Genomic DNA, 17,278 nt, shown 5'->3' with positions numbered 1-17,278 from the left:
TAAAGATGTTATGTATGTGTATACCATAGGCTGTATATAAAGATGGATGATATGACAGCACCCCAAAAGTAAGGTCAAAACTCAATCACCCCTTGGGTCATAAACCCCACCCCCTCCATGTTAGCAGGTGGGACATGGGCCAAACTGAAATATCAAAGTACACAGTCATTTAAGGTAGTTCTTGTGATGCTGCTGTGTTGTGTGTTTAAGTGGTTTTAATCATCATTTGAGGCTCTAAAATGAGTGTGTGGCATCATGACTGACAGCTGTGTGTGCCAGTTGGTGGGCTCGTGATTAATGGCGCTGCTCATTATTGGGTCAGACAGGTGTATGGGTTGGAACTCAATACCGCAGCCTCACTTCCCAATCACTTCCACTCAGACTCGGGCTCCAAATTATGTCAGCAGGGCAAGATGGCAGCTGCAATATCCACAGTATTTTGGCTTTATTTTTTTGTACAATAGGAGGAAGTGAGACACGTTGGTTGTCCATTTTTATACACAGTCAGTGCTGTGTTTCTTGTGTTGATTTTTTTCTGGAGCGTCAAACTATTTTCTCTCTCTGTAGCTGACAGTGGACTGAACATATTCTAATGTAATCGAAAAAAGAATGGAGTTTTTAAAGCATGGGAAGTCATTGTCACTGTATAAGCATAAAATAAAAATGTAATGGTCTCACATTTGTCCAAATGGAGCCGGCCTCACTTGGAACTTTTGCAGAAATGACTTTTTGCCACAGTAACATCTTACTTTGCACTTTCACAGCCATAAAGGATAATTTGATAATAGAGACCGAGCAGGGGGGATGGACATAAAATAAGAGGGAAAAAAAGAAGTGAGGACATGAGTGAAGTAAGGACCTAAGGGAGAAGCTAATTAGGTTTCATCTCCTCATTTCAAACTTTTGTATTGGCTCAAATGCCAGCAGTTGTCATTTATAGAACAAGGACTGGATGAGTGGGTCAACTGTCCATTTTCTGTGGACTGTTTCCTACAACTGCCTAATTTAGTCTCTCGCTCTCCCTCCCCTCCCTCCCCATCTCTCTCTTTAATTCAATAATAAAGGAGGTAGAGATCCTGCTTTCAAACCCAGCAGGTTTCCTCTGCCTTTCTCATAGTGTCACTGACACAGGCTCACTCCCTGCTGACACACATATGCCTCGCTCTGGGCACTACTTTAGATGCAGACACCACCACTGTCTGTGTGTTCATGTGTGTGTGTGTGTGTGTGTGTGTGTGTGTGTGTGTTTTTATCAGCGTGTATAGCTCACATTGCAAAGAAAACACTTCAGTGCAAACCTTATTTGGTACAACTTTACTTTATCCCCCTATATTTAGCATTTATAAGCAGTAAACATTTAATTAATGGTTTAGACACACTATGATGTGGTTATAGGCTGATATACATTTTTATTATGACAGTACAGTAAAACAGTGTTGTAATGATCTCACATACCATCATAGGAGAAGCTGAAATTGTCGACAAATACAATTTCAAGGGTTGAAGTGTCCAAAACTGCAGTTCCTCTAATGGCCACTTGAGGCTGGCTCTAAAAGCGAGTCAACTCCCATAGACCCCCTTGTTAAAATGCCCTACATAATTTCAACATTCATGACAGCTGTACAGGGGTGAATTTTTAAATAACTCACTTGTTTACATTTTATTAAGGCTTAAAGTAATACATATTGAAGAGCAGGGCAGACTGAGTGACAGGCTGTCTGCAAAGTGCCACTACAGCCTATGAGTCAGATCCATCCCTCGCTCATCCACAGCTCCAGCCTCTAGTCTAAATCATGATGGCAACAGCCAAAATGGCCAACTTGAGGCTTCAAAATGGCAGTCCACAAACCAGTGGGTGACGTCACAGTAGCTATGTCCATTACTTTGTACAGTCTAAGCTTACAACTACATAAAAGTGAGTTATTAACCATAAACTTTGCCTTTTAATACTAAGTGGGGGGCTGATATGAACATGCAAATATCTCACCCACAGCGCTTATACAGTGAAGGCTCAGACAGGATTATAACGCATTGTATCCCCAACGAATCAGCTGATCACCTGCTGTTCTCAACACTGGCTGCTACGTCACTATAAGCTGAAAACTACCTACACTACTTGTACCGCTTTTTCATATGTTACCTTCTGCTCTGTAAGGTAACCTTGAGTGTTTTTAAAGGTGCCTTTTATTTACATTAGTGTAGTCACGATACTGAAATTTCTAACTACAATACAATATCTTGAACAATATCAATATTCAGTACCACTTTTGATACCACAGGGAAAATTGGCATAGACAATTGGAAAGTTTTACCAAATGCTAAATATAACAAGGCTTTATACTTTGAATATATAACAAGGCTTTTTTCTTGGTTTGTAGCAGAGAACAGCAGAATGACTGTAATAAACATTAACAGTTATACCCTTATTCCACCCAAAGTGGTGAGGATATGCAGGTTTTTGAAACTCAGGAAAAGCCGTTAAAAATAGGCTATAGACTTCTTTCCCAATGCCAATCGATGAAAGCGGTGTACACAGCTCTTGTTTTGTTTTTTTACTTGTGTGTCATGTTTGGCGTTACGAAAACAGGTTAGTAAACAGTAGAAAGCTGCATGGAGGTCAATGAAAATATTATGGTGGTTACTCTTTTTTATATTTCTAACTAGTTCAGTTCTGTCAAACTCGGTGCAGACTAGTTTGGATCGATGCTTGAGTGCTGCTTGGGCAGATGGATGGTATTTTGTGGTGGCCTGTCATTGCTTCTCACCAGTAAAAGGGCTATGATTAGCGTAGTGCAGCTGGTGCCAGTAAATACCCATGACTACCGCAGATTCATTTGACCCGGGTGTTAATCTCCCATTGTTATTTAATGTTTCCATTACATTAAAAAGCCCGATGTTCGTAGGTGCTAGAGGTTTTTGTGCAGTGGGAAAGGGGCTGAGGAGAGTGCGAGAAAGTGCAGCTGGTTTCAGTGGATCAATACTGCTGAAAATGAGTTTTGAAACCTTCTTGGACAGTTAGAACTGATATGATTGATAAACCAATATTTTTGGCAATACTAGTCTGTATGAAACCTGTAAGCTGATTCCTACGCTATTAACCACCATTTCTTACACCTATATGTGTGATTTGTATGAAATGCTTGTTTAAGCCATGGTTCTTTTTATAATAGGGGTTTTAATTGCTCTGCGCAATAATAGATGTCTCTAGCTGGGCAGGGAATCCACTCTGAATAGAGCCATTGAATCAAAGTGTATTTGGCTTCACAAATCCAAACCTCTTCTCAACTGAGCTTAGCTGTGAGAAGCCAATTATTTTCTGTTTTAGTATTTGCTGTTGAAGAGGCTTTCTCCCTGACTGTAGACTACTTGTGCTTCTTCAAATATGATTTTGGGAGCATCCCAGCAGCTAAACTGTAACACTACTGCTCCTCTTGTCATTTTTTTTTCTATTAACAACAACAACACTTCTTTATGAACTGTTGATCAGAGCACAAGTCCATTTTGACCTTGACATTAAATGCGTGTGTCCTAGTTAAACCCATTATTTACTAGAGCGTGTAACATTCTTTACTCTCCAGTGTGTCTCCTGCAGGTTTCTCCGTTTTTGTGTATCTTATTTTTAAAACGTTTGTGCAAGCTTTTACCTCCCTGTGTCTTTTCCTTCTCTGCTGCAATCACTCATTTTTACAAAACACAAGTATGAACAGAAAGAACAAAAGGAGAGGAGAATGAGGACAGGATTTCTCACTAGTTTGGTTTAGTATTTAGGCTGTTCTCTCTCTGGTCTGAAAAATAATTCAATGATATTCTCGGCATCAAGTTATTTTTTCATAACCCAGTTTCTTGTGTTGTGTTTCCACTCAGGATGACTACTTCAAAAGCTGGGCTCCTGCCAAGTCTCTGGACCAAGGTGAGTCCTGCTGTGTATGTGTGTGTGTGATTCTAATGTTTATATCAATGCACACTGTGTATGACTGAGGGTAGATATCACACCTCGATACTTGTGGAGTGCTGACCAAATAGTGTCTGTAGTTGGCATTAAGTCAGATTTTAAACCTTGTTTTATATAACCACACAGTATATCTTGATCCAAATGAGGAAATTGGCTAATCACAAACTACGGTACTGACAGAAGAATAATTTGGTGACAAATTGCAGGTATGATGCTTCAGATGGAATCTTCATTTAGCCTCTTCCTGTAATGCACTTATCCTTAATTAAGTCAAGAGGGTCTTTTACTTTAGCCAGAAAAAAATAACACTTCCCACACACAGGCTAATGTGACCATCATTATCACAGGACAAAGACCTTAAAGGACTTTACATTTTCTGTTCTTTTCAAGATAATTGCCTTTAAAAGCCATCACTAAAGCTATTCTTAATTAGTTATGCTGAACATGTCAGGCTCATTCACCCCCATTCAACTTCAAACAACATGACTTTGAGGACTTATAGTTTGAGTAAAGACTATCTATCTTTGTTACACTCATACATCATACATGTGGCTCTAAAAGCTTTTATTTTGAAGTTCTATTCCCTGTTTTGTACAAATATGTACAGTGAGGAGTGGCAAAAGATAAAGAGATGAAGCAGAAGGAAACACAGCAGTCCCACGTTCTGAATTCAGACCGTTCTGAAATTGACAAGTTTAAAAACAGAGTACCTTACATCCTCTGCAGTAGTGTCAGACCTGTCACCACCAATTTAAAGCAACACACAAACTGACGCAATAATCTAACACAAAACAAACAGAAAATGCTGGAGTTGCATTTTTCATTTGGTTCGGTCAGCGTTCACACTGCACTTTGTCAAGCACACCAAACATTATGAGCAAAATGGTTGCATCCAAGAGTGTTTCTGTCAATCAAATATTTTAGAGGAAGGTGAACAATATGTCGAGCTGACCAGACAACAAGTTGTCCAGAAATTTAGTCACTGAAACGTTGCATTAAAATCATTATTTTTGCAAGTTAGACACTGTGCGGGAGTTTTTTCTACAAGTTTTATTCTTCTTGTCCCTCTCCTATGCACCTGTTTGGAAATAGATATGCAAAGTATTCCTTTGTTTTGGGTTAAAACGAACCACACAGCTGAGGCGTGAAAGCACCCTTACACATTACACACAGCCATCTGCTTTAAAGGTAGTAAATAAATGCAAATGATATCATATACATCAATGGGGAAAACTGTATCTCATTATGTGATAGAATTGCAAAGCCATCCACTATATTTTGATTTTGGTTGATTCAAAACAGTAAGTTAATAAAGAAAATACACAGAAATGTAATTTTCAGAATGTGTTTATGGTATGAAAAATTAATGATAACTTTGCTCCTTTCAGTTTGCATCAGTGTTAATATACTCAGGCTCGCATGTGTGGTAAACTTATTTTATGTTTACTTCACATCAATCATCCTCCACTCTGCAGTCTTTTCATGGTACAGTTTACAACGCGTAAATTATAAGCACTGCAAATGAACTCATTGCGCTGTTCAGTAAGCTGTTGCCAAAAATCCAATCACCTCTTTAAACATAGGTGTGTGTGTGTGTGTGTGTGTGTGTGTGTGTGTTTGTGTGTTTGTCATGAGGCCAAATGCTGCTACTTTTCACAGTTATGTGCTGCTTATGGACTCACTATGGCAACAACGCCAAGTTCACTTTATCAATCACACTCAAATGTGTAATGCTCTTAGACCACCAGTAACTCTTGACTAAACTCAATAATTGCAAACACTAGCTTACTCTCGCTCACACTCATATTGTCTCTCTCTCTCTCTCTCTCTCTCACACACACACACACACACACACACACACACACACACACACACACACTGAAACTCATACACACACACACAGTTTGGGGGGTTGATTGGACTGCAGCTCTCTGAACAGCACAACAGACTTTAAATCTTTCCACCACCGAGTTTGGTCTATTCCGTGCTGGCTTGGTTTTGCATATCTAGCACAGTAACTGTAACTCTTCAGGGAAAGACTTGCTGAGCAGGTTTATCTGGGCCAGCTCCTCGTGGATACTGAGCCTAATGAGAACAGCCTTGCCTCACTTCATCAAATTTCTGAGAGAGAACTAAAGACAAAAAGTAAACAGAGCTTCATTCTTCTAACCAGGGACTAAATACATCAGATGTTGTGGAGAAATCTTCTGTTCCAAAATCCAGTTGTAGCGCAGAGGCCTGATTTAGATGCTCAAACAATAATGTACAAACAGAAGAAGTTGTTACTGTAGAGCTGCTATATGGATGACACACTGCTATATGGATGACACACACAGGCTTTGTTTCCTAACAAGGCCAAACCTTGAGTTGTATCCAGCTCCACTGTATCTTTGGACTAAAGTCTTTACTGTACAAATATTCCATTCAATTAGGCCAGAGACAAGACATTGACTGTTACAGATAATAACCAGAGCAGGGTTCTTACACATTATGGAAAAATAAGTAATTTGATTTCGGCAATTTACAGGTCTGGCTAATTTATTTTATTTATTTATTTATTTATTTATTTTATTTTACCTTTATTTAACCAGGTGAGTCAGTTGAGAACAGTTTCTCATTTACAATGACGACCTGGGCAAGAGGCAGCACAGAGGAGGTGCGGGCTTTTGGAATGACCAGGTTAATGTAACTGCTGGAGCGTAGGTTACGGTTGATGTTGCTGATACGGAGTAGTGAGCCGAGATATGAAGGGGTGTTTACAGTAATGGTCGTGTAGATGAAGTGATACCAGTGGATCAGTCTACGGGAGTGAAGTGATGGCCAGTTGACAAGTGAGTACAGGTTACAGTGATGGGTGTTAAAAGGAGCACCTTTTAAGTATGGAACAATGTCTGTTTTCAGACTATCGTCCCTATTTTGTTTTCTAAAATATAAAATTCAGAATTTCTCAAAATAAATTGATCATAGGCTGACAAACAGTGCTTTTAATGGCGTGTGGAGCAGGCAGCCAGTGTAGCCAAAATGCTCACCTCTGTGTGAAAGAGTGCGGGCTAGCACAAGCTTGATGTCGTCAAAAAAAAAGACAAGAAGTATGGCGTGTGACCAAATGCAATCTCAGACACAAAGCTCCCTCTACACCTGTACGTCACAGCCTATAGAACAGCTCTGCCCCAAGTGCCTTTTAACCCAAACAAATTCAGACATTAGTACGAAAATCCATTGGTATCTTTGCTTAATAACATAGCATCACAAATAAACCCAATATTAACCTTATCTGAACATTTATGACTTATGCAGGGATGTAGTTAACCATAAAACTTCAATTAAACGCCAAGTCCCTTTTATTAGACAAGTGTGGCGACACATTTTGACAAATAAAGGCCTGTCTAATTTAGAAGCCTGGTCTGGTTGGCAAGCAGTTAATTTTTCTGTAAGTTCTTTGGATGTATTAAACCAGGTTGTTTGTTACCCACTTGAGCTAATGTTAGTTAGCTGCTTAGATAGTGCAGACAAATATAAATGATTTGACTTTTGTCAATATGGAGATGCTACACATTTTTAGCTCTGTTGTATTCTCCACAACTCAGTTGGCCAGTTTAGTAAGTATAAAGTGGTGTTTGTACCGAGATGCCAAATCTGATCTGAAAAATCTTCTGAGAAGTCTGGAAATTTAAATCTAGAAAAGAATGGGACTTTTAAATGGAAAATGTGTAGAGACGCTGCCAGAGAGAAATGATGCACACTGGATGTACGCTCAAACAAGAGGTCACACAAGTATTTTGTTCCTCTATGGTGATGTCTTGTCATTCAAAGAAAACTTTAGTTTGTTACAACTTAGGAGTTATTTTTATGACTTTGGTTAGGATGACATTGTACGCACCAAAGTAAAGGTCAGGTTGCGGCAGAGGAGAACTGGCAAAATTGTTTATAGCTTTTCCAAATGGCCAAGCTCGAAGGCGAGGTGGAAACAAAACCCAGTGTTGCACTCGTGGAAGCATGAAAAGTAACAGAAATAGTTTTGTAAAGAATGAAAGAAAAAAGAGAGCTTGAAAGAGAAATTCAAACTCTGATTTCTGTCTCACCTCCACACAGCTGGCTGATCCCTGTGTGAGGTGGGTGGTAGTGTTGGATTTTTGGAACGCTGCATTGATGGACACAGCTCGCTCAATTCTGCTGTGGGATAGGTGTGGGGAGAGGGGGGTTATAAAATCTTCAACTGTCTGACGTTCAGTTCAGATAAAGTATAGCAGCGCCTTTATTGATGAGATCAGGGAATCGCTAAAATAGAGCCAAGTGGGAAACAACCACAAACAGCTGGACAATCATGCAGGGCATTAACAGTCTCAGCTATGTTACTTTGGGGTTAAACTACAATAAATGTGAGTGCAACCGTATATTGTTGCTAATATCTCCTTAAACCGCAAGTGCAACCAACTGTGGCAACTTCAGAGAGTTACCTTCATTTCTGTGATTTTAAAATAAGGTTTAGAGACATTCTAAAGACTGTGTTTAAGTTCAAGTGGCATAGCCCTCTAGCAGCTGTAGTAAATATGATGGGAGCAAAGGAGGAAGTCAGGTCGCATTACTATAGAATGACAAAGTCTTCAAGAGGGTCAAAGTCAATGGATTAGTCATCAAATATCAGACTTCAACTCAGGAGACCACGGTTCGATTCTTGTTTCCAACTGACAGGCAATGCAGATTTTTTAAGGTAGCCCCTGATCATTCCAAGATTATTGTAACCATGGAGATAATGATCCAACAACCATCACATAGTAAAGCCCAGTTCAGACCGATGATTCATGACAAGACAAAATTGCTTAAGAACGTTGCAGCGGTTGCTAGCGGTGTGAACTGACTGGTCTGAGTTCAACTTAAGCGGGTTGATGGTGTCACCTGCAACTCCGCTGGTCACATCACCGGTGGCTGGTTGTGGAGCATAAAGATTATTATCTGTTTCTACATTCAATCAGCTTGTAGTGAAGTCTGCTGGCCACACCCAATCAAACCTTAACCCTAGCTTTGCTGCATAAAAAAAACAAAACACAAACAATTGCTGTTCAATATTGTAGACTATCAGTTTTGGAAGGTACAGACAAATGACATCGTCCTGCCGATGGGGACGTCAGATCAGAAAACATTCCTATGTGTCCTTTTATAACTGGATAAACATATTATGTTGTTTGATTTGAGGAATCCATTGAAGTTTTACTAACCTGGGGGTTTGTTTTCAGCCCACATGCATGACTGACCACTGATGTTTGTTGCCCCATTGGATCTATTTTTAGCAAGAGATTTCAGTAATTACTTTGGTGAGTCCAATGGAACTGATGGCCGGAGCTACAAAACTACAAGACATGATGCAATTACCCAAAGCTCTCCTGTAACTGTGGTGGGAGGCAGTTAAGATCAGTCTTAGAAGCTCACAGTAGAAACCATTTTATACATGTCTTTGAACATTTACCACGTTTTGAAAAATGTTTCAGATTCTTCCTGAAAGCCCTTTCCTCCTCTAAAATGTCTCTTGGCTTTTACTGCCCACACCACACCACACTCCATGCATGTGAGTCACTGCAACATTTTGACAGAACATCGTGAGGTGACTTTGTCCTCTTGAGAATGTGGCATCTGTGCACTTCTCTAGAGACACATTCAATGTGGTTGAAGCACAGAGCAGCTTTGTGCCAATTACACTCTTTATGGCAGCGCATAAAACAATTTTTTCCCTCAGTCTTCTTTTTGCCTTGTTCTGCTGCAGCATTACACTTCAGCTGCAATGTGACTGCTCCCCTGCTGCAGAGCTGCTAACAGCGCTATGCACAGTGCAGTTACTCCCACACAAACAGCACACCTGGGAGTAATGGACAGCAAAACAATTAGACAGTGAATAAATAATGGGAATCAATCAGACAATCTGGTCTGCGTAGGGAACATTTGCTGTTTGCATGTGTTCGAATTGCCTCAAGTGGGTCCCATTTTCACCCAGCTGGTACTACAGGCATCACACTCCAAAGTGTTGGCTTCAACTTTTGACTCCAGCCACTGTCAGCATGACAGGCTTTTGAATTTAAGTCAGTCAATGCAGGGCATGGCATTGAAATTGCCTCAGTCCCTTTCCTCAACAAAGCTGTTTGTCTCGAGACTGTCCTTCCCCAGAAAACAATCCCAAAGGTTGTTTGTACAAGGAGCTTATTATGACAACTATTTATGTTTATTGTTAGGCGGTGACTAGAGGATGACCAACTTATCTGTTTGGCCAGTTAATTGGTGCCAGTAGGGCAATTTACAAACTATCTTTATTGACAGAACTTGCTTCTGATTGTAGCCCAAGGCTGTGCGGCCTTCACCAGTCATGCAGGGACTTACATCACCAACTGGAGCTGAGGAGGGGAGGGTTGTGTTAAATGGAGCAAAAAGGAGCTTGATCAGGGGATACAGCTCCAGAGAAAGCAGGTCCCTTCTGCTTTGTGTTCTTTTTCCTGTTCCAAACTATCATTATTAAATCAGCCTGTAAAAATCCAATATCAGTCCATCTCTAGCAGCACTCTCCAGTGACCATAAAATTATGACCGGAGCAAAGGAGGAAGTGAGGGAGTCAGGTGATGTAGTATAAAAAGTAACAAAGTCTGTGTTGGGAGGCTGTGGACATATGGGTCAAGCAAACACTGGTTTGTTGTGTGTGTAACCAAAAGTCAACTGACTTATTTTAACTTGTATGCTAAGTTAACTTAAGTAACATGCTTATGTCATGTATGTAATAGAAGTTAACTTACATTTCAATTGGAAGACGCAGGTAAATGAAGTTAAGATCATTTTATACAGATTACAGGTGTGCAGATTAACAGATGATGTGATAATTACAATTTGACAGAAAATCTATGGGGTTTTGACTCCAGAGGGAAATTTGTAATCGAGGGGCATCTGAGCAGGAGCAAGATAAATCCCCCATGGAGTTCAGACACCGGTGGTGGTGGTAGTGGCGGCTGATGACTGATGAGGCTGATGAATCTGCAAAGACCAGGCGGTGATGGGGAGGTGGAGGATGCGCACAACTGCAGCATGAAAGAACTACAGGCAGACAGAGAACAATGTTTAAAACAAGAAGCAGTAAGATGTTAGGAAGAGGTGTGTCGCTGTTCTATTGGTTAATTGTGATCAGCTGACAGAACAGCTGATGTCTCAATTGACAGCCCTTTACAACGACAGCAAAATATTATAGGTGAGCATGCGTGTGAGGAGTGAATGGTGGATGGTATAAGAAACAAAGTACAGACCTACACAGAAAAAAGTAAAGTCTTCCTGACTGAACTTTCACAAGAGCTTCATAAAGTTACATAACTTACTAACTTATTTGAACCCAGATCATGATAACTTCCTGAACTAACCAAGTAGTTTTGTCGCCTAAACCTAACCAAATTTTGACCGTTTCACAATCTTAACCACGTGTTTCAAAATGCAACCATCAGAGATGCTAATTTAGGCAACACTCCTGTGGTGTATTAGTGGGTAGGAACAAACAACCTATGTGTTGATATGAGTTGGAGGACTTGTTAAAAATCTCGTGTGTATGCTCATATGACAAAAATTACATTGATGTGACGAGTGTGATCACAGCTCTTACTTGGGGGTCGATACAGCAGAAATGATGGCGCCATCAGTCACCACCTGCTGATCTCAGTTTGACTAATGAGTCACTGGTCGCCCTTGGAGACTAATCAGCAGCGGGAAGGTTGATGGGGGAGAATCCTTTCCCCTGATGAATCACTCTGCGATTAATGCTTCCCTCTGTAGCATCTAATGAATGAAATCAGTGGCATCACAAATTACTTGTTGGTGATACTGAACAGCAAGCGATCAAATCCACCAGTGGTAAATCTGTTTTCCAGACGTCTTGTGGCTTAATGAGGTCCAGCAGTTGATTTGTAGCTTATCGTGGAGCTCTGGTAAACATGTATTTGAATCCACGCTAATCCTACAGAATTTGATAAAACTTCAGAATCAGCTACAGTCTGTAGGGCCAGTTGGCTGCTTAGCCTTTCTGAAACGAACATATGCTCCAGCTCATCAGTATACTGATAATATCAACATGTCAGGATTGTACTGTTGATTCAGTTTTGCATGTAGTGCTGGTTTCTGTGGCACTCTGATTTCCTGTATCTGTTTGGCGACAGCCGGCCTGATTGTTTTCTGTCTTTTGTTTGTAGCTAGTATGATTTTCCCAGCCTGTGTGTTTGCTGGTATGAATGGCTTTCCTGAGACTAAACAGTGTGTAACATTAGAGCCTTTTTTATGAAGCCTTTTGCATATTAGATGCGGATGTTGAGGAACAATGCACTTTGTTATGTGTATTTTAATGGAAGAGAAGTTCTGTAATTTGCTTCTGACAGTAGATTTGATACACAGAATGAGACTAGAAGTGTTTGCTGCGGTCATTTTGTGAGCAGAAAAGAAAAGGGTGATTGTTAGTTGTTACCGTGACAATACACGTCAGGGAGGTTGTGAAGTGTGTCACACTCACTAGTTTAAGAACTCCATTTTGGCCTATTTGTGCATCTATTTTCCTTATTAAACAGAAAAATACACCCCGTACACCAATCCAAGCTCCTGTGTTTCACCAAACTAAGACTAATGTTATGAGAATAGCGTAATTCATTTGGAGAATAGCTCAGGGTGCAGCTAGTGTGTGTGTGTGTGTGTGTGTGTGTGTGTTTACTTGTACATGCTACACAGTGAGGACCAAAACACATATTTTAGCAACAGAATGAAGACATTTTTGCAAAGTGAGGCCATTTTGGTTGGTCTTTATTTTTTCAAAGGCCTGTTTATAGGGTTCAGGTGAGAATTAGGTTGTGTTTAGGGTTTGGCATTTAGTTTTGATGGTTAGGGTTCAGGTAAGGGGTGAGAGAATGCACTATGTCAGTGAGGGTCCTCGCAAAGAAAGAAGTACAAGAATTTGTGTGTGTGTGTGTGTGTGTGTGTGTCTGGGGTAGAGAGAGCAGGAGAGAGTAATCAGAGCAGAGCAGAGTTCAGGTTTAGTGGTGAAGCTATCAGGAGTGAATGTACAGTAGAGTTTACAGTTTGTGGGCTAATAAAAGCTGCAGCTCCTCAAGACCAGCAGAAGTTTACCGTCTTTTGTTTACCAACTACTGAGTGGAGCGACCGGGGTCAGCTCCGAAATGAGTACCTACTCCAGCCCCTGTGCTTTCTGACCACAGTCTAAGCAGGAAAAGCAAACACTAGCATTAGCTTAATTGCCTTGTTACCTCAACGTAAACCACACTTCATTCAAACTTGACAGAAACAAAATAATAATGGTTCCAACAACCACCAGCTCTGATTTGGTCAAAATAAACCCTTAATTCACCAAATTAGATGTAAAAATATGCTGATCTGCACGTAGTTAAGCTCTGCAGTCTCTCAGTGCTTCTGAAATGTCCTCTGGGCAGCAGCTCTCACTCGCTCCTCTGAGGCAGCTACAGTAGACCTACGTATATCATGTTTCAACAAACGTGAACTTGATGGCAACACAAGAAACAGGGAGATGACAATTACAGGAATATGCTTATATGCTCATTTAAAAATGTAATGTTTCTACTCCACTGCTCATTTGGTTTTCATACTTATAAGGTCCTACTGATCCCAAATAGCTAGCAGAAATTAAAAATGCATACCAAACAACAGTTCGGACATCAGGAGGATATAAAATGACCGCTGCTCCGACCCTGCTACATTGATTTGAATGGGAATGTCCGTTCTACTGTCATTCTGTTTCTATGGTTTGATGATTGCCTTTGGATGATGAAGCCTGTTTTGTTTTTAGATTGAAAAAAGGCTATAATTTGGCTGATTTGGGCGTCCTTTTCTGAAAGTTTTTGAACCCTTTGAAGCTCCACCACCACATATGCTGCTGCAGAGACTGTGTATGATGAAGGTGATACTGTAAGTGCTTTTTAAATACCAGCACAGCAGGATGTCGGTTAATGCTTTAAAATAGTACAGTGTGGGTAGAATGGCTTTCACGCCAACATATGTGAATACATTTTGCTTCGTGAACATTTACGGCATAAACAAGTTTCCTTTGTTGTTTATATAACAGGGTGGGTGCAACATTCAGAGCACACATTGAGCATAAGAAAATCTCACATGCAAATTGTGTTTGGAAAACTGAAGAAGTCACAAACTAAGCATCATGTGGAGGTGAGGTTTTCTGTCAATTTTCGCTGGCAGGCAATTTACTAAACCGACAGAATCTTATATAAAGTGCTGCTTCCCACAAAATATATTCATGCAACAATACAGTGTGCCCTGCAACCCTGCTTTGTGTGTGTCTTCCTCACTGCAGTTGCAGAGTTCTCTCTCTCTCTCCCCCGTCTGCCTATTCTTTAAACATCACTCTCACTCTCTCTAAATTCTCTCATCAGTTTTCTTGTTCATATTTTCAGGTCATCTATCTCTCACCACCCCTTCACGTCACACGCCTGTGTCTCTGTTCATTGTTTCTCCTGAGTTTTCTATTGTTTCTGACGTATTGAGTTCATCAGATGGAAATTACATAATGATGAACAATGGGCGACTGTGAATCAACATCACACAGTGACGTAAAAACACACACACACATGCACACACACTCCGAAAGGCCTGTGAGAATTAGTTGTTTGTAGTCTTTTTCATACATATCTGATTAATATTTTAAGAGGTTTGGTTATTATTATCACATTTCCCCTGTGTAATTGTGGTCTCGTCTTCTCGCTTTATTTTCATCAGCTTCTTTTGCCCTGAGGGAAATCTTTAGTAGAAAGACTCACCAACATGCTGTCCCTTCCAGCTCCCCTCACACATTCTTCATCCGTCAGAAAGTACAATATGACCATGTCACGGCGACTCAGTTGGGATCTTCTCCACATTTTAATAGTATACACTGTCATTCAGATCTATAAAGCTGACAGTCTCTCAAGTTTCTTGCTTGTCAGATCTCTGTGGCTAAGAGGGGAAGTTATTTCGTGTGAGATAAATATTTAATTAAAGCATTTTGTATTTGGCTGGATTGAGGAAATATGTTCAAACTTTTGCTTTTGTTTGATTTTTGTTTTTTAAAAATATTCGAATTCAAATATAGTGTTGTCTTGATACAGATGTTTCTAACTTCAATATGATACCTTGAAAAATATAAATGTTCAATACTATGTTTGATAGCATAGGGAAAAATTGACATTGAGGGCATACATTTTACATTTTTTAATTAATATATGAATATAACAAAGCTATAATAAGACAACAATGACTTATTTTTCTTTGGTTAATAGCGGAGAACAGCAGAATGACTGTAGTAGACGTTAACAATAATTAAAACTTTTCTTTTATGAATGAAAACGGTGTTCTTAGACTAAGATTGTGACATATTCACAAGGCAATAAAGTGCAAGTAGAAAACAAAACCAAACCATGCCACAAAAGCCTATATGTACCTGGATGGAATGAGATGAATGATGAAGACAGCACTGTGACTTGTTGAGAGGAGGCGGGACTATGGGGGCACTGCAGCAGTGTGTGTGTCAACTTGTGAGAAGAGAGGAAGAGAAATGAGAACGATAGTATCAATACCGTGGAAAATGAATGCTGAAACAGTTCCAGAGTCAGTATGTATCGATAAATTGATATTTTTTAACACTTGTGAATAATATGAATTATGTATCTATATTTCAGCTAAAATATTACAGCACTGTAAAGTTGGCTTGTTCTTCACTGTGGCTGCTCATTAAACTTCTTGAAACAACACTCCCCAGTGAGATGAAAAATGCAAATATTAATTTGTATTTCAAATGTTGCTCCTTTTGGTCAAAGTGCACAGAGCGTGATATTAAAGGACCGGAAAACATTAACTCAATAAACTAAACAGAGTTTTAGAAAGTACACGCTGCACATAAACGTTACAGCCCTTCTTGTCTCCATCGCGCCTGAGAACAGATTGAAGAATCTCTCGCCACATGAATTTGTTTCCATGGTGACAGCTCATTGACCTGTCTATCTGCCAGTCATGGATGGGTAACCTGTAAGGCCTCCGAACATGTCGTACTTAATGCTGAATGCTGAATGCTCGGCATACTCCATAGCTGTGTGAGCAGGTAGGTGTGTGTGGGTGACACTGGCCTGTGTCCCAGAAAGCCCAGCTCGTCCTGCAGTGAGTGGATTAAACAGACATCTGCTGTACTCAGATCAGGGCTTTATGTACATGGTGCACCAACTCACTCCCCAAAGCACGCCCGGGAGCAATAATCAATCAATCAATTTTATTTATAAAGCCCAATATCACAAATCACAATTTGCCTCACAGGGCTTTACAGCATACGACATCCCTCTGTCCTTAAGACCCTCACAGCGGATAAGGAAAAACTCCCCAAAAAAAACCCTTTAACGGGGAAAAAAAACGGTAGAAACCTCAGGAAGAGCAACTGAGGAGGGATCCCTCTTCCAGGACGGACAGACGTGCAATAGATGTCGTACAGAACAGATCAGCATAATAAATTAACAGTAATCCGCATGACACAATGAGACAGAGAGAGAGACAGAGAGAGAGAGAGAGAGAGAGAGAGAGAGAGAGAGATGCAGGTAATAACAGTAGCTTACAACAACATTATTGAAAGTAATAATATTATAGTTATAGTTCTGGCTACTGTGGTACAATATGTTGAAAGTATGTATTAATATCTGGCAGTATACATGCGTGACAATAGTCATATGTGTATAATAACAGTAGAAGTATGACTAATGACTAATGATGGCAGCAGCAGCAGGAGGCATCTGGCAGGACCACGGCAGCAGCACAACCACACACGTCACGCTGTCCAGGCACCGCTGCGATATGAGTTAATCTGAGAGACAGTGGAGCACAAAGGCTCCAGAGAAGAAGCCGAGTTAGTGACATCCAGAATGGCCAAGTTAGCAAGATGCAGTAATAGAATACGAGAGAGAGAGAGAGAGAGAGAGAGAAGGAGAGAAGGTGCCCGGTGTATTATAGGGGGGTCCTCCGGCAGACTAGGCCAAAGTCAGCCTAACTAGGGGCTGGTACAGGGCAAGCCTGAGCCAGCCCTAACTAGCTTATAAGCTTATAAGCCTAACTAATAAGCTTTATCAAAGAGGAAAGTCTTAAGTCTAGTCTTAAATGTGGAGACGGTGTCTGCCTCCCGGACCGTAACAGGAAGATGATTCCACAGGAGAGGAGCCTGATAGCTGAAGGCTCTGGCTCCTGATCTACTTTTGGAGACTTTAGGGACCACGAGTAACCCTGCGTTCTCAGAGCGCAGTGTTCTGGTGGGATAATATGGCACTA

At 40.5% G+C, this 17,278-nt stretch overlaps 1 protein-coding gene across 2 annotated transcripts in view; it reads left to right on the top strand.

Moving 5' to 3' along the window:
* The window catches only part of spock1 (SPARC (osteonectin), cwcv and kazal like domains proteoglycan 1), a 156,488-nt gene that overhangs the window by 77,769 nt on the left and 61,441 nt on the right, over positions 1-17,278 (top strand). For both annotated transcript variants that reach the window (XM_033633715.2, XM_078169329.1), the window contains exon 3: positions 3,865-3,910. In XM_033633715.2, the coding sequence (XP_033489606.1) occupies positions 3,865-3,910 (46 nt within the window). The remainder of the gene's footprint in view (positions 1-3,864; positions 3,911-17,278) is intronic.

This window comes from Epinephelus lanceolatus, chromosome 7 (genome assembly GCF_041903045.1).
Source record: "Epinephelus lanceolatus isolate andai-2023 chromosome 7, ASM4190304v1, whole genome shotgun sequence".
NCBI classification, from domain to species: Eukaryota; Metazoa; Chordata; class Actinopteri; order Perciformes; family Serranidae; genus Epinephelus; species Epinephelus lanceolatus.
This window is presented reverse-complemented; position numbering and strand designations above follow the sequence as displayed.